This window comes from Sitodiplosis mosellana, unplaced genomic scaffold (assembly GCF_009176505.1).
Source record: "Sitodiplosis mosellana isolate CC-2019 unplaced genomic scaffold, AAFC_SMos_1.0 Smas_scaffold_6226, whole genome shotgun sequence".
Taxonomy (NCBI): Eukaryota; Metazoa; Arthropoda; class Insecta; order Diptera; family Cecidomyiidae; genus Sitodiplosis; species Sitodiplosis mosellana.
Window position 1 is genome coordinate 5687777 of NW_022601467.1, and position 23036 is coordinate 5710812.

A 23036-nucleotide genomic window follows, 5' to 3' on the forward strand; every position below is an offset into this window, starting at 1 on the left:
TCTCTCTCTCTCTCTCTCTCTCTCTCTCTCTCTTTCTCTCTCTCTCTCTTTCTCACACATACACTCTAGCTACTGCCATCGAAAGTCGACTGAAACTCGATATTCAAAAGAATAACAATAAATTATTCAAGCGATTTTGGGTGGCCAACTGGCGCCACCGGCCTTAATGTCTAAATCCAGCGTATGCTTTAACAGCTTTCGCCAATTCGGCGCGCTTTTCTTCAGTCGACGCGGCGTGCTAAAAACCGAAAATTAACCATAGAGAGAAATGAAAAGAAAAACAGCACCCGATAAACCGCTCTTTGTATTGAGTTTCTATGTTTCTTTAGCACAAAAATAGAGCGAAGAAAAAATTAGCCAAACGCTTTTGGTAATTATCCATGGACCTTTTGCAATGAGATATGTTTCAAGCGAAAAATTGTAGCAATTAGTGGAACCAAAAAGGGACAAGTATATTTTAATAAAACCATTCAATTCCATTGAGAAAATAGAACTGAACAAGACGCAGAGGCAGAGAGAGAGAGAGAGCGAGGCAAAAAATGTTTTCTAATGATTCCAATACCATTTTGCACGCATCGCCGCTGAAGACCGGCAAAGATTTAACCGGTATGCAGCAGACGGGAACATTGAAATCGTCGCAAAAGCGCACATTTTGCATTCGAAAACTTTGTGCTCGCACTTTTTCCTTCGCTCACAACCGCGCTCTCTTTCTCCCTCTCGATATGGTTTTTAATTTCATTGTAAAGAGTTTAATCTGATTCTTGCCACAAATTCGGTATAAAAATTAGTTTTGCTCTGTTTCGTCTCTTCTCTTTTTTACTCTTTTTTTGCACTATATTCCGCTTGTTTCCCTTGACATTGGGAAAAGTGCACCTTTTTTATCTTGCATGCTACTTCGGTTTTTTTCCTGCGATTAAGTTTATTTTATTGATGATTTTCGTTCGGTAGCTTTTAGTTTTTTTTTTTATAATCACCATTGAGATAAAATACAAAGATAAACTGCGTTTCAATTCAATATGGATACTATCGACGAAAGTCATTCTGATCATTCAATCAACTTTTTCCTCTTAATATTCTGCTTTGAAAGCAACGCGAGCGATATGAATTCCAATTTTTGCCGGTGTGTAAAACACACAAACAACCGCTAAAGTGTGTTGAACAAAGGCAAAAAGGAGCGCAGAGCACAAGCGGCTCCAATGAATACTCATCAGTTATTCCCGTTTTTTTTCTTAAATATTTCAAGATGATATTACAAAGAAGCTCGTCTTCGGTGCTCCCGAAGGAATTATATCTATTTTTTTTAATAAGAAAGAAAGTAAAACGTCGAGTCAAGAACATTGCCACTCACGTAGTTGTGAGTTTTGATTGTTTGCTTTCATTTCACATCATGCTGGGTAAAAAAGTTTGAACGATGCATTTTCAAAACTCTTCCAATCTCGCTTCGAAATTGATTCGATACAGGCGGCGTGGAGGGAAAAAACCATTAAACATTCACCCCTCAAATCCTTATCAGTTCGGGTCATGTAACGAAATTAGAATAGAAAGTTACACAGCGAATTCAAATGAATTATTCACGGCAATCGATGTACAATTGTATTTTTTAATGTCGAAAATTAATTGCTGCAATTGTTTTTATAGCGATCTTAAGCGTGAATTTGAAGGGTACAACAATGAGCTCGAATCCATTCAATTGATTGACTTAGTGTAGCCGAATTTCGCTTTCAAAAGCATAATTCAATTCCAATCAATTTATCGATTTTAATGTTTTGAGCAGTCAATTTGATCACAGCAGGCCCGACACAATTTCGTGTTGTACTTGGCATGTGAATCAAAAATGCTGAAAGCTCATAAAATTACTTGACATGAATTGAACGCTGGAGAAACAAAAAAAAAATCCATTCAATCGATAAAATACCAAAGTTATGTTTTAAAAGTGAAATGATTACGTTATTATTATTTTTCGGTGGCAATGCTGCAATGTGCAAGAATAATGAACGCTATGAAAAATGTATCGCTTTAAATAAATGATATGTTGAGCGAATAACAGGCTTCAAAACGATATGCCCGCCCATTATCAAGTTTGGTAACAAAGTGCCGAAAAAAGGCAATTTCAATTCACTTGTGCTTGGTACGCAAATAATTTAATGACCAACATTGTGTTCCCGAACAGCATTGAATAATAAATAATAGACCGTTTTAGAAAAAAAACACGTTCATTTCGCTTATAATTTTTTCTCCAAACTGAATGAGATAGTGTCAAAACCATTCGATGCAATTCTTCTTTGTATCCAAATCTTTGGCACCATTTCTTTCAATCAACTCCGCCATTTTTTTTTTCTTTATATTCTGCTCACACCAAACAGTAGTAGCCACAATGTTTTTTTGCCTGATCTTTACCTGCACCATTGCCAAAGATTATTCAACGAGTTAGTTGTTTGCAAATGAAAGAAAACTGTTCAATGCATCCCTATGTAAACCCATACACAGTTTCTTATAATACTGCTTCTTCTTCTTCACACTGTCGTACACAATGGGCGCGACCATATTGAAAATGTATACAGTGTATTGCGTGCCATTTGTGAACATTATAACCAATATGGCGACTTATATGTATAGATGTGTTAGTTAAGAAGAAGAAGCAGTCGCACTGCACCGTTCGCATACGGACGGTTCAATGTTTGTGAGACGAACACATGCAATCTGTTTGAGACGGAAACAATTGATTAATTTTTTTTCGTTTACTTTTATCTCTGCCCTCTCTTTTTGTTCATCCACCACAATATAAAAATGCCTACATAAACACAATCGATAAAATTAAAATTTATTATAATTTCTGAAAAATGAAAATAATGGAAACCGCCACAACGACGAACTTCAATGATGCATCCACATGCATGCGACATCAACATCAACAAATAATTTTCGCTGCTTTACGAACCAAAAATAAACTATTCAAAAACTCATCAACAAAAATTATTTAAAAAAAAAATACAAACAAAAATATTGAACTCTCAAACCAATCAAAACGGCATTTAATTGTTGTACACGAGTACCGTAATCACTACCCAACCAACCAACCAACCAACCAACCGACCGACCAAACTCACTCATAACACGTACGCAAATTTTACCATAAATTAATACGCTTGTTTGTTTTTATAAAATAAAATAAAATAAAATATAATTAATTAAATGAAACCATGTTAACCGATGTCCATATCGATTATGAACACTTCGTTAAATAATCCATATGCAAAATGCGCTGAATGTAAATATTATCGTATGCTCGTTCATTTGTTTTTTCTGTCTTCGATGAAAATATGTGTGGAAAATGAAAAAAAAAAAATTTCTTCGACATTTTCGAAAAACTAAAAACCCATTGACTGAATTTTTTTAGATCGTCAATGTAAGTACTAAAACTGCATTTTACTTTAACAAACCACAAAAACAAAAATCAACTATGAACTATCAAAAATCAACCATAAGCCATCTCATAGAACCAAAAACAGAAAACTAACCAACGCAATTTCACTCATTTTTCGATTTATTTTGCGTAGTCCATGTAAAATCTAGTTGTGTCGCAACACATCAAAAATATAATTTATCTTTTGATGCAAATAAAAACAACTACCACTCGAAACAGTAGAATTAATATTAGAAGCAGACATTTCCTGAAAATAATTAAAGATCACTGTGAAATGGTGAAGCATTTTCAGTGCAGAAAAATATAAGCATTTAACAAAAAGAAAACCACATACATACACGACCTTTTCTTCTCTCACACACACAAACACACTAACACACACATGCATACCTAATCCCACCTCTCGACCACGCAATTCATTTTACGTTAGTCGTAAAATGTGTATGTGTCGAGATTGTGTCGTTATTTCATTTTTAAACATAAAATGTGCTCCCACTTTACCGATTTGCACATATTTTTGGGGCATACACTTTAATTGCATAGCAAGCAAATTCACACCGGTACAGATGGACAGCGCACACTTGAGAAAATTTCATAAAATTCTAGACCATAGAATTGGGTTTTCCAAAATCAGTTTAGGTCTTGCTTATGCTTATACATTCACACACACACATACACACACACACACACCATAAATGATTTTATCATTTATTTACACTGGTTTTCATTCGCATATTTTCGCTCTCGCCCTCTCTCTCTCTCTCTCTTTTATTTCAATTGACCACATGTCCAGCTGTCTACCTTTTTAGTGCCCAATCAATGCTTACCTAAAGCATAAATAATACATTTTTTGTGTTAGGAAAAAAAAGCATTATGCTCAGTATGTCATTTGATAGAATGTACGATTTACATTATATATGCAGGTATTTCACATTTTAAGCTCTCTTTCATACACACACACATACACACACACACACCTTCAAACTAAGCTTCATTTTCATGGTTGAATTCAAAATATATGGTTCTACTTCAGCTTTGAATTTCATCATTTTGTCAAAATTGTGCATTTTTTCAAACGGTTCGCTAATAAATTGGCAGTGCAGCTGTTATTTTTCTTTCACCATGAAAGATGAATCCATGCATCGTGCTAGATGAGGAAAAAAAACACAAACAAAAGCCACTTTGCATATTATTTATGTGCTTTGTTCGATTCAACTAGGTCGTACAAAGTTGAGTCGTATCAATTAAGCGCCAGTCAAATGAAAATAGAGGCAAAGAATGGGAAAAAAAAGCGCCAGCAACTATTACTTGTTGCTATTTGACTATTAGGTGTACAATGAGCCAGCCACCAGAAAGAGATTTCAATTTAATGGCATCTCTTTGGTTGTCATGAGTTGTGGCTGTTTTATTCTTTCAATCACGTAACAACATGCCTGTTTTAATGGAAAACTATTCATTTCCGATACGTCTATTGAATTCAGTTGCACAATGTATGGTTACAGGAAAATCTCCAATTGTTGTCAATGCTTAATTTACTGTCACCGAAAGAAAGTAAATGATGATGATGATGATGACGAGAATGAGTGAACGGCAGTGAGATAAAGGCGCCAAAGTTTAAATGTGTGTATGTATGAGTGTATGCGAGAGTTGATTTCAGCAACAGAATGGGAAAAAAAGGAAAGAGAGAGGAGTGAAGGCAACAATACGTAGCGATTGCAGGATAATAATGCTCATTGTATTGAATGTACGCTTTTCATACGTAAGACACGTGTATCAATTTGAGTGACATCACACGAAAAAAGCATTCCATCATATGTCAATGAAATGTGTAACACGTATGTGGAACTGAAGTGATGTGTTGTTAGGTTGATGCCAGTTTTTTTCTTAGATTTTTTCTCTTGGTGTGAAGAAACTTCATGGAATAATATAATCAAAAGGAAGAATAAAATTCATTTTGATCATGATTTCGTCAAAAAAAAATTTCGGAATTAAAGATTTGCGAGAAAAAAGAACAAAACGATTTCAACACTTGTCATTACAAAATTAGAGAAAAAGTCATCACTCCGTTTTTATCTGAGGCTATGTGATATTAAATTAAAAATTGTTTCATTTTCTATTTTGTGCATGTCTCTTTTGCCATTTAAATTATTGAACCAATTGCACTGCACTCTAGTGAAAATTCCCATCAAAATTGTTTGGAAATGATGTACAAGAACGGAATTGGCGGCGATATGATTGTGGCAAACGACAGGAGTGTATGTTTTTGAGACAGAATTTTGCATATGGTATAATTTGTTTGTGTGTGTAAATAGCATTGTATTGTGTGTTGTGTACAGAGAAGACAAAAGACTGCGTCTAACTGATTAACTGCATGTGAAAGCAACATTTGGCACCAGCTGCTTATGTATGCAATTGTGTTGAGTTAATCAGTCGGTGCATTTCCATTGTCTCGGGAAATAGTGCGTGTGCTTTAAGTCTCACTCTCTATCGCTACCCTCCTCTCTCTCTCTCTCTCTCTCTCTCTCTCTGACTCTGATGTTGTTTTTCCACACCATTTCGGTGGTGCGCTAAACGCTTGGATGAACGGTTTTCTCTGTTGTAACCTTAACACTATATATATGTATATTCAGCAAATATGATCCAGTAAGATTTCAAATTCACTTGAAAATTACATTGTAGATTGATGTGTGTTTTGTAGTTTGAATTCAAAGAAAATTTGTTTATACCCAGTTGTACATAATTCACTTTAATATATACTAACGATTTGTATGTTTGTTGATGATGCTTTGAATCGAGTCTATGATTAGATTTATGTATGCAGAAATGCTTTTGATGATGCACAAACTTAGTTTTATGATGATATAGAAGTAAGTACCGAAAAAAGTGTCATGAATGGAACCGATTGAACTCGGCAGAAGCACACAGAACGAACATAAAACACACCAACACTCGGATTTGGTTTTTGTTAATACCAAACAATTGCTTGATGATGCGAACTCTGTTTGAAATCGTCATTTTTCAAAACCAATTTGCGGGTGTGTGCGTTTTTTTGCGGAAAATCCAAAGGTAAAACAGCATAAACAGCAAATTCAATCGGATTGAAGGCGTCGAGCGCCAGGAAAAAAACCACGTAGCAAATGGGAATCAATAAAAATTTATTAATTCCACTTCTTCAAAAGTTCTATCATCACATTCTTGTATCGCGTGCCAAATGATGTGCTCCAAACTAAGCGGAGTCTAAATTGCTTCATCTTTGGAAAATCATTATAAATTCAGACTTCTTTTTCTTTCATTCGTTGAAGCTCAGCTTCCGAACAATTCCCCGGCATTCCAATTTTATGAAATGGCTTGAAGAAAGTTTGGTGATTCGGAAAAAACTTTTGCATATTTTTCCAAGTTGGAAAAAATCTAAACAATTTTTGGCAATCGCATTCGACAGACGAAGTCAATATCGAGCATGGTCGATGCTACTTCGTCACCATGTGAACCAATCGAAAAATAAGTGCGCTTGTTGTCAACATTTAAATGAGACTTGAAAACAAAAACAATGAAAACTAAACTGCCGCTCTCCCTTCATTCACTCAATTACTCAATTGGCAAAATGTATTGTTGCAGTGGAATGAACGCCTTCATTCTCCGTTAGTTCAAAGTTTTTCATTGGATTATTTCTAATGTTTTTTTCCCTTCTGTTTTGTCGCCATTCACATCGAGCAAAATTGAACGCAATCGAAGAAAATGTAATTCGTGTCTGAATTCAATTCGCCGATCAAAACAGAAAATTGCTGCGGCTATTTAATGATTCGCTTATCGTTGATCGTTTTTAGCGAAACGATTTTCGAAGCCGAAATGTGCAGAGAATGCCAAACGAATGTGTTGCAATTGGGATATTTGAATGTTTAACCACGCACCAAATTGACTCACGATTGCACTGCACTTGGTGCGCCAAAATTATTACATCATAATTGCTTCGAAACAAAAGCAACATGGTTCATTATATCGAAAATCCATTTTCTCAATAGAATCGCATCATCCATTCAGCGATCACATCATAATCACCAAAAGCGGCTTTGTACATTTCACAGCTTTGAACAACTAAAACACTTGGAATTACACATTCACATTTCATTTGCTATTCATGTTCGTTTTGTTGTTGGTAAAGTGTTCGGTACGACCTGTTTTTTTTTTCTTCTTCTTCTTCTGGTTCTAAATAATGAGCGACACTATAACACCAACTACCATTTCATGTTACACCAAATGCTACGAACAGTTTCACGTCATTAAATAATATCAACTCGAAAATCAATTTGATGATACTGTCAACGGCACGTAATAATGCTCATGATTGCACTTACACACAAACACAATCACACTTCGTTCAGACATTGATTTAGTGAAAATTCACTGTCACATTCAGACAGACAGATACATATGCACTCATGAGAGGGATGTAAATGCCAACAATTAATATAACATTTGTTACAACCAAACATGCATTTCAGAAAGAAAAAAAATTATCGCCAATTTTCAGTGAACATTACCAAATTTCCCAAATAATTAACGTTTTCAATGGGCAAATGAAAAGGATTGTTCAGATTTTATTGGCGAATCAATTAAAACCGTTAGAATAAAATGAATATTTTGTCCATGAAAATTACATATTTAATGATCGACAATGTGAAATATGAATTTACATCTCTCTGTCTCCCTCCCGCCGAAACGGTTAGAAAATGCTTCAAATTGAATATATGTATTCAATGTTCGCTTTTGTGTTTTCAATGCCAGAAAATAATCACACACACACACACACACATATGCACATACATTTCCATGACAATTTTTGGGTGTACTGAATTCTTCACATTTTTTCCCTTGCTAAATACAATCGAAATGTATTTTCAACGAAATTTTAATTGTGGTTTTTTTTCTCTCTCTCTCTCTCTTTCCCTTTCTTTCTTTTTATTGCATATTTTTGTTGGGTTGTGTTTTTTCCTCCTTAAATGCTCATGTTTATGTTTGATGTGGTGGTGTATTCATTGATATTCGTAATGCAATTCGAAACAATGGCACATCAAAAATTCAATGGGCTACAAACGATGGAATTATGAAACACGCGCGCACACACACACACACAAACTTTTGCCTGGAACATTCGAAAATGGTGCACTTGAAGGAGAAGGAAGATGGTCCTCTTTTCAAATTCTATGAAGTAATTATGGATGTCGGCGGTGAATTCATGCAAACCGTTAATTCAATGAAAGAAATTACGCTGTTCGCACCGAGCAACGAAGCTTGGAGCGATCCAATGGTGCAGAATATCATTAGGTAAGTGTATTATTCATTATGCGATAAAATTTTAAAGCCAAACAACCCAAATAACGGTTGAATTTTCTCGAATTTTCTCGAATTTTCTCGTCATCGTCATGCCTCTCGCCGCATTATATATATATATATATATCTATACTCAATTATGCCATTGACTATCCTCAGCCATTGTGCCATTTTTATGCTGAAACTATGCACGCGCATCGGCTGCATTGTTCGCAGTGATATGAATGAGTGAATGAGTGAGTGCGACACAACATACGAACGTTTCATTTTTTGGATGCCACTCTTCATGCAAGAGCAATATTCAAATTCAACATTGCCGACTAAATCATTTACAAAAATCATCGGCACTAACACTCACATTCTCACACATACGAAATTCTGAAATTCTGAAATGCGGGCACACTACGTTCTCGTCATATTTACACAATGTTTTATTGAAATTAAGCCTCATCTACGACACACACACATACCAAAGGCAAAATACAAACGGCTTCCACAAGCGTTCGAGCTTCGAACGCATAAATGTGCTCTGTTTTGTAATTTTCAGCTTTAACAAGCTTACAATTACACAGTAGACCATTAGACGGCAAAAATGTTAAGAATTATTTATCACGATGCATATATAGAGTGTACTAAATTCCATCTTTGCCAAAAGTCTATTATCACGAGCGTACGGGGATTAGGGATGAACACACATATACACATATACTGCCGCATCGACCGCATCTCGACTGAATTGTGTTCATAATTCGAGGCAAAATTGCTATCTCTTCAACTTCAATCAGCAAAACGATGATTTCGATTGAAGTCTATACCAATTTAACGATCATTAAATTTTCAACTCTCCCCCACCCATTCTCTCTCTCTCTCTCTCTCTCTCTTTCTGTCTTATCGGTCTGTGCTTATTCTCTTTTTCATTTTTCGTGCAAATGATAAAATGTGATTTGGTGGTTTTTGCAGAGACCGAAGCCGAATGCGAGACATTCTCAACTTGCATCTCGTCCGGGACCGTTTAAATACCGAGCGCATTCGACAAGGAAATCTCCACACGGTAAGCAAATTATTTTCAATTTTCAATACTTTCGAATATGTAGATAATTAAGTTTGGCATTTTAAGGATAAAAGACACGAAGTATAAAAGTAATGCTTGGATTATACGGTTTAACCAAGGAATTTATTCGATCCAATTTTGATGAGATCAACATTTTTGATTGCGAATTTGAAAAGACATTTCTCTTTGCGATTTTGTTTTGTAATTTGCATAGCCAATTTATCAGGTTCTAGTAAAAACTGCATGTCCTTTGTCATGAATGTAGTTCAATCAATGCTTAGAATCGATATGCTCAGACGCACCGTTACTTTCTCGAGAAAAAAAATTTGGATGAAAAAAATGTAAAAGGAAAATATTGAATCAATCCATTTGCAGATGTAATTATAGTTATCGATATCCAGATTTGATTTCATTTTATTTGCATGAATCGGCAAATCAGTAGCAATTGAGATAGGGTTTATTTTTTCTATTGACTCATTTTTTTCTCATTTCTCATCTTTTTTTTCTCGTATCTCCTTTGCCAACAACAGATTCTCCAAATTCCGACTGCAGTGGATCGACGAAATTTATATTTCAACGTTATTACGAATCGCGAGGGCAATCAAACAGTCACAGTTGAAGGTGCTGGCGTAAATGCGACACTAATTCAAGCTGATATTGCACAGATGAACGGCTATGTACACATTATCGATCGAGTTTTAGGTGTTCCATTCGCAACGGTATATGATAAACTTCGCACCGATCCAATGCTCAAGTAAGTAGTGGCACAAAATAAAGTGTGGCATGCACTCACTGTCGAGATGAAGACATAAAAATGGTGATAAACGTTAGTGCTGTACAATTGTGTTCAGTACCGTGTGTATGTCTTTTGGCGCGTCATTCCTAGGGAATCAACACAATATTTTTTTTTTCTTCTTCTTCTTCTTCTACATCGAGGATTGTGATTTCACTTCAGAAAACATATAAAAACCTGCGAGGAGAAAGAGAGCTGAAGATAAAAGATCTGGTTGAATGAGCGCCAACGACATTACTTTATTTCACAGGCAGTTAGAATTCCTGCACGAAATCAAAAACCAATTCTCCGCCTCATTCCGTTCTGTGAAAACGGTTGAAATGAAGACAGAGACAGATCAAGAGATGAAGATGAAGAAGAAAAAAAAAATCCCAATGAAAAATCATTTTAGATTACGATTCACTTTCAATAATTCCAACATTCTTATTTTATTTCATTTTCGTGCGTGTTTTTTTTTTCTCCTTTCCTTTCGACGATTGCACACAGTTCGACATTTGTCATGGGCCAAAATGCAGACTTTAATTTGCAGTTGAATGACACGAGACGACGATTCACCTACTTCGTACCAAGAGACTGGGCATGGCAACAAACTCAAACTGAATTCCCGTCAACGCATAAAAAGCTATTTATGCCAGACTTCTATTATCATGTAAGTGGAAATGCTGCAACAAGCAAAAGAAATATAATAAATACGTCTATATATGAGAGAGCGAGCATGAGTGTGCGCGCGCGAGTGAGCTCACGCACACACACATTTTCTAAATACCATTATGTGCGCTTTAGTTGGCTCATTCATTTGGCGTTTCATTAAGCGCTTTTAATATTTATTTCCATAAATAATTCATGTATATTCTATTGAGATTGGTGGAAATAGGAAAAGTAGAGTGAAACGAAACGACGACCGAAAAAAAAACAACAACCAGGTAGAGAAAAGTTTTTAATAATGCATTCATCGATGAACTTGTTTAATATTGTGAAAGTTGTGTTCGCAATCCACTTGAAGTTTTGATGCCGTTTGCAAAGAATCAGTTAGAGTAAAATGGAGATGAAGCGAGAGCGAGACGCGCAAAAATGATTGATGCTCGTTTATGCATGCCATATATCGTTTTCGAATAATACACGAGTTAAACTATTGATTTTCCATTTAATAATATTTCATATTTGCCCGGTGAATCATGTATGAGATTCCTCATATCCTTGGTATTCCCACTGTAATTCGTATCATACGAGTTAATTTTTCTCTTTCTCAGTATGTTTGTGATTTCTCAAAAAAAAAACCGAAGAAGAGAAAACCCTTTATGCAAAATGATCAAAGGGATGTTTACTCTTTGAATCTCTCCAGTGTTTCCCGACTACATTACCGAGATCGGGTTGTGTTTCTTATTGATTACTTGGCAAAACAGACATCCACACTCAGCCTCGGCATATGGAACAGGTTGCGCTTTTGCTCACTTTTTCGTACACTGTATAATTCCTTTTCGGTAATCCCATTGAAATGGGATGCAATGCAATGTATGTACCGAGTAAAAACAGTAGTTTTCATTACCTCAATACCAACCGAACAGCAGAGAGATAACAACATCAAAACTCCTGATATAACATACCATAACTAAAAGTTCCAGCACTTGTCAATAAGCTTATGCAAACATTTTAATAAAATAGTTAGGGTATTTTTGTTGTAATCTGATTGAAATATCCATGTGCTTGTCAGATGAACGATGGCACCGTATTCCGCTTGCTGTGGCACTCTTCGTGTGTCACTATTTTTCTATTTCTACTATGAAAAGTTGAACTTTTTTTTACCTCCGCCTCCTGCCGCTCAAGTCAAAGTTTGAGTTTTATATTCAACATAAAATATTTAGTAAATTTATTACGACCCAAACGAGAGCTTATACATTTGAACAGAAAAAAATTGTCTTAATTTTTTAACGATCATAAAAGATGGGCGCTACCACTTTGTTGATCGTTTAAATTAGTTGTTGGACTATCGAGTGCATCCAACTTTTTCATTGTGCATATTTCCTGGGCAACGGTGTGTTGCGGTTGTATTTGTTTGTGATTTTAGTATCGATAGCGAGTAGGAAATTAATTCAATTCAATCGATATTAAATCAATAAAAACGCTTTAAAACAACCCATTCACTTTTGTTGAACAAACATGGAAACATAAGCAAAATGAAATCAAAACAAAACAAAAACAAGAACCAGCCAACCAATGTGAACACCATGACGTTCACATGACCAATGCGATGCGATGCCGAACGTCTGAGAACAAGAAGTAGAAAATTAAACAAACGCTTGTACCATTGCCAACAGAGATATCCTAACCATATTTGGCCGAATGTATGGCGAAGTGCTTTCGTGTGTATTCAATTCGGGTGGATGAATCCGCCGGTGTAGACGATCGAATTAATTAAATCGGGATGCATGAAACCATAGAAAGTATTCCGGATAAAGAGTGCTATCGGAAAAGAAAACGCCACACACACACACACTTATACTACACGCAATGGATTTGTTGGCCGTAAAACGCGAAAAGCAATTAGGATCAATCCAATCATTTTGCCGGCTATAACAATGCTTTTAACGTTTCTATTGTTTATTATTAAAAGGGCTGTGCTGGTGCGGTGCGGTGCGGCGTGCATACAACCTTATCAATTTCTTAATTGATGATTTTGACTTTGGCCAAATTCCAAGTCAAAATACCACCCGAATATAATAATAGCGAAAATTATTTCTTTTGTAACGGGATAAAAATAGAACATAAGAGGCCGGGGAAGGGGGAATTTTATTTTGAAAACATTGTATGCTCTCAATTAAATGGGAAACGACCCTTCTACCGTGGTAATCACCTGTGTAATATTCTCTTTTCTATTTAGCAAAAAAATTGAATGGGCACCAACAGTCGAGGTTTTCCTACGCTCTCACACGCACACTATTCGCTCTCTCATACAAACACTTTTTCTTATTTATTTTTTTTTATGGCTAATAACAAAACACATTTTTTTTCGATTAATTGCAGGCTCGCTTGGTTTTGGAAAGACATTTGGTTATTTCGGACAAAGCCTTCACCATGGCGGATCTTCGTCAAATGGGCAATGATTCGATAGTTTTGCCCACCATACGTGACGCACTCACCATTCGTGTTCGTGAAGATGGAAAACGTAAGTCTATCCACACATTGATTCAATCCAAATGGAATTTTGTTGCAAAGCCGTGTGGGTGTTGTAATGCTCCGTTGTGTGAATATGATGAAACAATATTTTCAAAATACAACCGTTCATGGATTGAAGAGAAATTTGTACGGGATTATTTTGAACAAAGAACATGCCATGGATTTTTTTTCTTCCACAAAACATAAGGCGATAAATTATCAACAGATTTTCAGAAAGCATTTCAAAGACTAATGACAGAACATTCATTGCATTTAATTTCAATACTGTCAATGAATTGAAACTCATCGCATTTTACATGCTTTTCAAAACATTCTCCTCTCGTGTTTATATTCAATACAAAATTTCCACGCATGTTTCCAAACGTTTTCTCTCTTTCTCTAAATTTCGTGCGGACGTTGGCATGACAGACAAATTGTAAAACAGATGAAGGCACTGTTTTTTTTTCTCTCTCTCTCGTTTGGATTGAGGGACAAGTTCATAGAAATGTCATCAGACATCATAAACTTGAATTGGACGCGTGAATGACAGAATACATTTGACCAAAAATCTCAAGCATTTGCTCTCGTTTGTCCGCAATAAGGTTTGCTGATATTTGGCTCATTCGTGATGTGCAATGGGTAGACAGATGGAAAGCACATTTATCATTTTCCTTCCATTCAAGATTCTTCAATTGTGAAGATTGCACTCAAAACTGCCGATTCGGGCACTTACAATCAAATAATGTACGTATAGAATAGATGAATTTGTAAATACGAACACACAGACACACACACACACCCATTGCTCCGAATTTTTAGTCAAACATTCAACATTGGTTCTCGATGCAAACATTGCTTTAATTAAGCAAAGTTCACGTTCACGACGATTGGATAATTCAATGTTGCACAATGTCGGTGCAATGTCTGTATAAAGTAAAAGACGATTGAAATTGTCAACAATGACGGAGATTTTCTCTGTAAGCACACTGTCGATTTTCGGGCCATCATGTCTCGTACTTTGTCGATGTGTTTGCTGCTATAGAGGAATCGTTGAAACGACATCGTTGAAATTCAGCTTACGGATTTCAAATTCACATTTGAGTTTCAGCACATTTGGGTGCATTGCAAAAGGTTTGAAGTCGCATCGCTTTGGGTTTGGTGGCATTCAGTAAAATGCACCATAAAATTTTCACCATTGGCCACAAGTAAATTTGAAATGTTCTTGCGTATGCGCTCGCGACTGCCGTTCGTTGCCTTTGTGATTTTTTATGCACTAATGTTTTTCTTAATTTCCACGTATACATATACCGCGTTGCTTGCTTTCATTTAGGTTATTGAGAATTTAATTTATCGATTGCACAGCACTTCCTTATGTATCCGGCGCGTCTATTAAGATCGGTGTTGCTTGACGTTCCAATGTTGCCATCGAAGCATCTTAGATGTGTTTGAGTGTGTGCGAGAGAGGGAGAGAGGGAGAGAGAGAGAGAGCGAGAGTGTTGTTGACCTCAATCCAACGCGCGCTCGAATTCACATGAAAATGTACTGCGAAATGAAATTAATATTGGGCCTCTCCTTAGAAACTTCCACACAACCACAGCCATTTTATCGCAACATATTCTCGCACACACGTCATTTATCTAATTTGATTAATGGAATTTAATTATGTTTAAACGATACAATCGCAATCAATGTTAATGATTATAACTATTTAATAGTTGCACAAATTAGCGCAACACCTTTTGCGCAGCTTCGAATTGATTCGCGCAAGCTGCAGGATTTTCATATGGATCGATATAGCGTTTCATTCATCAGAGGCGCTTTAAGAGCAAATTAAACACTTGATACGATTAATTGGTAGAATCACCTCCAAATGAAAATTTTCCCACACCGCAAATCAGCAAGCGGAAAAATCTGTCATCGTATCAAAATCCGTTGGTAAAATGGTTTTTGGTTTATTATTAGGACAAAATCCGTTCATTCAACATGCGTAATCAATGTGGAGCTTAGCATTTCTGCCGTTTCTCTCGTTTATTTGTTCATTCATTCGTTCGTTCATGGAAGAAATATGAAATAGGATAACAAGTATTATTATTCCATGAGCCCCGGCTCATAAATGGATGGTGTTGACATATGCCACTTCAGCTTCTGGTCAGTACATGTTTAGACGATGTGACTACCATGATAATGATGAAAACATTTCAACATTAATAATGCAGCCACGAAATATGATATTGCATGAATGGATGCGAATGAAACAAATTAGACGATACACACACACACATCCACATAGGTTTCTAGTTCATTGTGGCCAATTTGGTTGTGTGGAGAGGTTTGCGCAATATTCCATTATAAATCGATGATGAGCGACGAAAAGCATAATCGAAATGAAGTGTCTGGCTCGTCCAGATTTTTCTCACTAATGGCAACCACCATTTGCACGGAAATTTCGAAGCAAAAGAAAGAAATAGATAACATTAGACGGTCTATTTTTAGAGTAACTACGCCATATTTTGCTGTCAAGTCATCTCGATTGTAATGTTTTTTTCTTTCGCTTGTCGCGTGTTGCTTGTAAATATTTATGACGGTTGACTTAAACGAGCGACAAAATGTTCAAGTTTTGACCTCAACGACACAATATATGCATACTTTTCGTAAAGATTTGCTCTAAAATACCATCCTTTTGTGCAGTTAGAAATTCAAATTGAGCGTTAAAATATCTGAACTCAGTTGAAATTATTGACTCGTGAGCCAAACTAAAGTATTATCAAGTATTTCCCATCGATTCCAAACGATGTGATATCGTATGAATGAATTCCATATTGAGAGAGACCGGTGTGTTACCACATACATGACCGGAACATATGCCTTGAATATTCAGTGTATCTGCATTGCAAAAGATAAGCTCATATATACGTGATCAGATGGAATGCCATGAAGATGATGTTGTCTCGTTGGTCGTTATGAAATTTTGTTGAGAAATTTTTCGGGTCATAAAAAACAAAACCCATTCTATTTCATGGCAGCAATACGGTTCGATCGTATTTTCCACGGCGATGAAGCTACAACAACAATAACACGTATTTCCAATGTAAACATAAGACGAGCTCTACTGACACGACGCTTGTGGTGATAGTTGAAGATTTCAATCACATAAGCGTATGTATGGCCGAAAATCAAGTAGCCTTTTGCGCAAACCGTATATCCTATGCTAGCGTGTCTGTAGTGTGTGTATGTTTTTCATTTTTCGTACACGATTTGAGAACATTTAATTTATGTGTTATTGATATATCATTGACTATACTATTTACATCAAATCCTTTTTTTCTCTTTTTTTTCTCTTTTTTTTCGTTCTTTATCCTGGGTCATTTCCTGTACAGGCTATTCCATTCAGTGGAATCATCGAAACATCCCCGTATTTCGGCCAGATGTCGAATGTACAAACGGAATTATTCATGTCATTGACCATCCATTTTTGGTTGATAGTGACGTTCGTGTAACAGCTGGAAGCAGCCAACCATTCAACGGAATCCGAACAACAGCAATTTTACTTGTTGCAAACATCGTAATGCTAATCGTTGCAAACAATTTGGTGTAAGCAAAAAGAAAACAAACTTCAGACGTAAGGATCGTGTAGCGTAAATAAACAGATACAAAAAAAAATAAATGAAGAATGACAAACAAGTAGAACACTGAAATGGAAGAGACAAAAATAAAAATGAATATTATGAAGAAGAAAAAATAAACGACAAAAACTGCAATCACGATAACAATAAACGTGTCAACAACTACAACTACAGCAACAACAACAGAAAATATTCTCTTTTTGTTTCGTTCATTGGCGAAAATATTCGAATGAAAAGTGATTGGGATTAATTTTACTCAGTTCTGATTTTATGTAATATGACTTTTATTTAAAAGAAGAAGAAAAAAAATAGCAGTAGAAGAGGAGAAAAAGAAGAAGAAGACGCAAGAGTCGAATTTTGATATTCATTAGAAGTTCTTTTCAACATCAACTGCTCTTTCGACATCGATCGAATGCCGTTGAGAATGAACTTGGGAACGAAAGCAATTTGAATGCTATTTGAGTGGTTTGAAATGCAGACCCTATCATGCATATAACTCGGTCGGGGACTATATAGACTATTCGCAACTGCGGCTCATTTAAAATTGACCACTACACAAAACAATACTATCACAACTTGCACATCAACAGCAGCAGTAGCAGTAGCAGCAGTCCAACTGAATGCTTCATTGAATATAGAAGATTGAAATATGCAGCCAATTCAAGTGAACGCCCTGATTTTGAGGACAATCGACGGTATGGGTTTCGTGTTTCTCTCTCTCTCTCTCTCTCTCACCCTCTCTCTCTTCCCATTGAGGTTGCAACCACACTTGAAGAACCATAAGTTGAGAGATATTTTACCATTGAAGTCATGTTCATTTTCTCATACTTCATTCAAACACTCCTTTGAGTTTAAAATTGAGTTTGTTTGATTTGACAAATTCCAAAGTAAGCTTCAATTATAATTCTATCCACATAAATATGCTGAATTTTTTTTTAACATTGTTCACTCAGGTGTGTTTGTGCGTGCAAGAGTGTTTGCCAAAGCATTGCATTCATAACGCAATGAAATATTCCACTTGCAAAGAATGATATGTTTCATGTGTTTTTTGAGTGCTTTTTTTACCCATTCCACCGCTGAAATGCCGTCACATTCCAACGTTTCTGCCAAACTGGCGAAGGGGTAACGCAAACGAAAATGCGTTGAAGATGATGAACAGATCATAGCAAACGGCAATAAAGCATTGAGTAGGTTAGCATCATAAATTGAATAACATAAATCTTGAATTTCTCCAAACGATTGCGTGCATCGAATGCGACATGGTGTTTTCGGTGGTGTGTAATGTTCAATGCATGTTTCTGTTGTTGCACACAAACGATTTTCTAGTGTTATACACACTTATAAACTTCCAACAACCAATTCTAATGCCATTGCGAATGGCACACAGAGTGCGGATGGAAATGGAGTGACATCGGCGGCGGCGGAGGCAGTGCTTTGTGTTTTGGAATTCCGATGAAAATTTTGTAAATATCACAACTGCATCGTAGTGGCATGGATACATACAACAGGGAAAGTGCATTTTTAATAAATGGTGACATTTAAATCAGCACCCTGTACTAGCACGCCGTATTCAAAAGAAATATGTACTTGTTCGAGTTGAGCCTCAAACTCCCATTTGCTACCAAAATATTATCATGTTCAATTTTCAAATTTAATGTTTTCATGATCTATTGCTACAGTTTTCAATTGTGTTAAATATCAGTTCCAGTTTGGTTCGGGTGAGTGAGAGACCATTTCTCGGTCAAACGAAACTTGTAAATGGATATTGGTTGCGAAATATTGCAAACAAAAATGAACATTGAACGAGAAACCCCAAAAATGCATAAATACATGCAATTTTTATGTTGTCCAAAATCCAAATACAATGCTGTAATAGCATTGTTGTGGGAACACATTCCGGGTTGAACACAAATTCCGAATTGCATGGCACTCCTTAAAAAATAAATGGGACGAAAAATATATTGAAATGCAATTTGTTGAAGCGAAGCTAACGAACGGATCGCTCGAATATGAAACAATCATAGCAGAGAGCATCGAATTTGCAACAATCAATTCATTAACCAGAAAAACACGATTTGACTTTAATGAATATCAAAATTCCAAATGATTCTAGTTGAAATTTTATTGAAAATACCATCAACTATCTGTCTGCTTGTCTCTTTCTCTCTCTCCCCTCTCTCTCTCTCTCTCTCTCACTCCTTCTTTCTATCTCGCTAAATATATTTAATTGTGTGAGCGTGTTATTTAGACGTGTAATTTATGATTTTCCCAAGGTGAAAACGAGTATGCAGTGCTTAAAATTTGAATAAAATTCAAATGCTTGTCCAAAAATAAACAAACAAATAATAATGAAAAGCAAACCAACACACACACACACATAAATAATAATGAATATTCAAATTAATTTAAAATAGGTAAAAAAGCCAAATGTGAATCGCAAATATCTGACTCTAACTACAACCATACAGAATAACGGAAACCGATAATGTATTTCAATTTCGTTTGGATTTGTTGGTCAATTGCCCAAATCAGAATAACTGTCGAAAATATGATGCAAAAGAAAAGGAACAAAAAAGAAGATACTGATTGGTTTGAACTTATAACGATAAAAAGGTAAAAAAAAATTAAGGAAAAAATTACTTAGGAAAGCAGTTTCTCACTTATTGCCTTTAACAACTCAAAAAATGAAGAAAAAAAAACATGCGATTTTATTTTCAATTATTCGGCTTTCGGATACTTTTTTTTACAATGTATTACCTCTTGCTAAGGATTTTGTGGCTTCGAAACGGCTTTTTAAGATCGCATATTCCTACTGGATTTTTCTATTTATAAGGAACAAAACAACTTACACACCAATTTAACCAAAGTTTCACACACAAACATAATTTTTTGATTATTATTGGATGAAATTTATAATTTGTAATGCAAACCAACAACCGGTAACATATTTGTACAATAGTTTGTATTTTCAATGAGCAGCTGATCCAAGCAACATTTTTGCAAATTAATATTATGTATTTCGTTTTTAAGCAAACAAACAAACAAACAAGAAAGAAACCAATAAATCAAACAGACAGACCATTCGGAAGGGATTTTTGTTTTTCGTTTTTTGAAATGCTATACACATTGAATGCACGCACAGAAATGTGTTTGGTCATGATCCATGTTATGAAAGTTTCGTCATCAGATTTTTTTTTTGATAAATTACTCACACACAACAAAAAATAGTTTGAACATTTACATCATTGAAAATCATTGTGATGCTTTTATCAAATGTATTATCGCCATGCACCGGCTGAGGCTTGATAGAGCGTAAGGGAGCGATACAGTGCGATAATTTTCACATAACGACCACTCTGTTTCTACATGTCATTTGTGTATAACGAAATTGCAAACAAAAATACTATCTAACGCGATATAAATCAATAAGTGTAATTAATGGAAGTGAAAAAAACAAACATTTAAACAAGTCCAGAAAAGCGGAAAATTATATTTTTTAACTTTAATTGTAATTATATATTGAGTTTTTATGATTTTAAACGATTCTTATCTTGTTTTTACATTTGAATAATCGATAGCTGATTTTGATTTGGAAATAGAAGAAACCGTTTTGCACATTCTCATTGCAAATCAAACGCACTAATGAGCTTATCAACATACACATTTTCCCATGTCGCTCAAAATGCTCGCAAAAGTGATCGATGCAACCGAAGTGTGTGCAAACAAAAATAAACAAAAACGTCGATCTTTCCAATAATAATTATAGCTTGAAAAAGTTTTAATTTAATTTCACAGTGTCCTCAGTTTAGTTGACCATAAAGAAATGGTTCAAATCAAAAACTTTAATGGTTATGATAAAACTGATTTTCACGGCGATCATATAGAAAAACGAAGAGTCGAGCGCGTTTCGAACGAGAGAAAAAAATGGTGAAGCATTTAAAACGAAAATCAAGAGAGTGGAAAATTTGATTAAGCATCATTTTAGTGTGGACGCCACTGTGGGAAAAGACAAACGAAACATTCGAACGAGTGAGAGCGCAGAAAAAAAAACTGAACAGCATGAACGGGGTAAATGGTAGAAGTTCATTGATGTTAACCTGTAGATTTGTGTAAGTACAAACAGGCATCTCTTTTCATGGACCGACAGCTTTATGCACTCGGAGATTTTGGGTTTTCTTGTAAACAATGCGGCCGCTTTTTTCCTCGACTCATATTTCGTTCCATACACAAACTTTGTGCAACACACATACGGAAGGTCCTGTTGGATGTTTTTTTTTGTTCCGGCATTCTTTCTTTCTCGTTCCTTTGCAAATATGAACACACAGGGAGATGTTGGGAGAAAAAAAACTCGGCTACCTAGTTAAACTTAATTGAAATTGCTGTCGAATTTCTCGATGAATGTTCAAAAACCGGATTTCCTTTTCACCGACACTGCACATTTGTCTCCTTCATATGATGGGCTTGTGCGTGGTTGGTTGGTGTTGTTGTTTCTTCTCTCCCAGTGCACATAGCTAGTAACCAGCATACGCAAGCTCCATATTTGAAACGTCGAACTTAGTAAATAAACTCAATAGTTCGCTATCCAATATCGTTATTCGCAAAACTTTATCTTCGCTTTAGAGAATTAGTTGAAGGATGCGCTACAGTATGCCAAAATCGGCTCGACCTCCCCGCATTACTAACCTTCGACATTACCATTGTTCAAACAGACTCTCTTTCCCTCTCTCTGTGTGTTTGCTGTGCACCAAATTGATGTTAAACACAATGATATTTCAACCGGAAATTGTCAAGGAATGTTCCTCGTCGTTTTTCATTTGATCCAAACCGTTTCACATCGCATGCATATCAGTCAAAAAAATGCAGTTCGTTGTGAAAAATGAGAGAAAAAAAATCAAACAAATAAAGAAAAAAAATACAAAACGAAAGTGGATTTTATCAAATTTTATCAAAATGCAAAAACATGAAAAAAATATATCGGTAGTATCGATAGAAATTTAAATAAAAACAAAATGCAGCGTTCATAAGGAATTGTAATTGAACACCCGGAAATCATGTTTCGGATCAAATTTAAAAAGAAGAGACAAATAAATAATAGGTTTTTGTCCATTTGACAGAAAAAACATTGAATCGAGTTCGAAGTCGTCATCATCGTCGTCAATCGAACGTTTTACTTATTATTTCTCTCTATAAATGTGTGTTTTTCTTTTGTTTTTCTTTTTTTTTAAATTTTCTAAATAAATAAAAATTTAAAAAAAAAACAGCTAAGCAAAACATCACCAGTTAGGAAAAGAAAACCAAACAATTACAATTTATCATTATAGATCGAAAACTATAGCAACAGCTAAAAATAAATGAATATTGTATTAGGAATATTAAATAAATCAATAAAATCAATAAAATTCACTTAAAAGAGCGACACTATCCGTTTAAAAAAAAACCACTGTGTTATTTATTCTATACTGGACATGGACAGTTGCATCATTGACACAAAACATTGAATTGAACTTTGCCATCGGAATTGACCACAAAATCGGACTCTCTCCCGTGCCATAAAGTAAGTATATGGAACCATTTTGAAAATCCGATTGAAATGGTTTTGGTTTTCTGTGATTTTGGGTAAGCAAACAAACAAATCAGACATCAATGCTTCGAGCAAAACCAAAA

General features: G+C 35.4%; 1 protein-coding gene across 6 annotated transcripts in view; it reads left to right on the plus strand.

The window, feature by feature from the left end:
• Window positions 1-22775, plus strand: part of LOC129578847 (fasciclin-1) — a 100752-nt gene extending 77977 nt beyond the window's left edge. For all 6 annotated transcript variants that reach the window (XM_055468035.1, XM_055468031.1, XM_055468033.1 and 3 more), the window contains exons 9-14: window positions 8595-8746; window positions 9713-9803; window positions 10334-10557; window positions 11083-11245; window positions 13618-13759; window positions 17127-22775. In XM_055468035.1, the coding sequence (XP_055324010.1) occupies window positions 8595-8746; window positions 9713-9803; window positions 10334-10557; window positions 11083-11245; window positions 13618-13759; window positions 17127-17344 (990 nt within the window). In that variant the 3' untranslated portion in view covers window positions 17345-22775. The remainder of the gene's footprint in view (window positions 1-8594; window positions 8747-9712; window positions 9804-10333; window positions 10558-11082; window positions 11246-13617; window positions 13760-17126) is intronic.
• The last annotated feature ends 261 nt before the right edge of the window (window positions 22776-23036 follow it).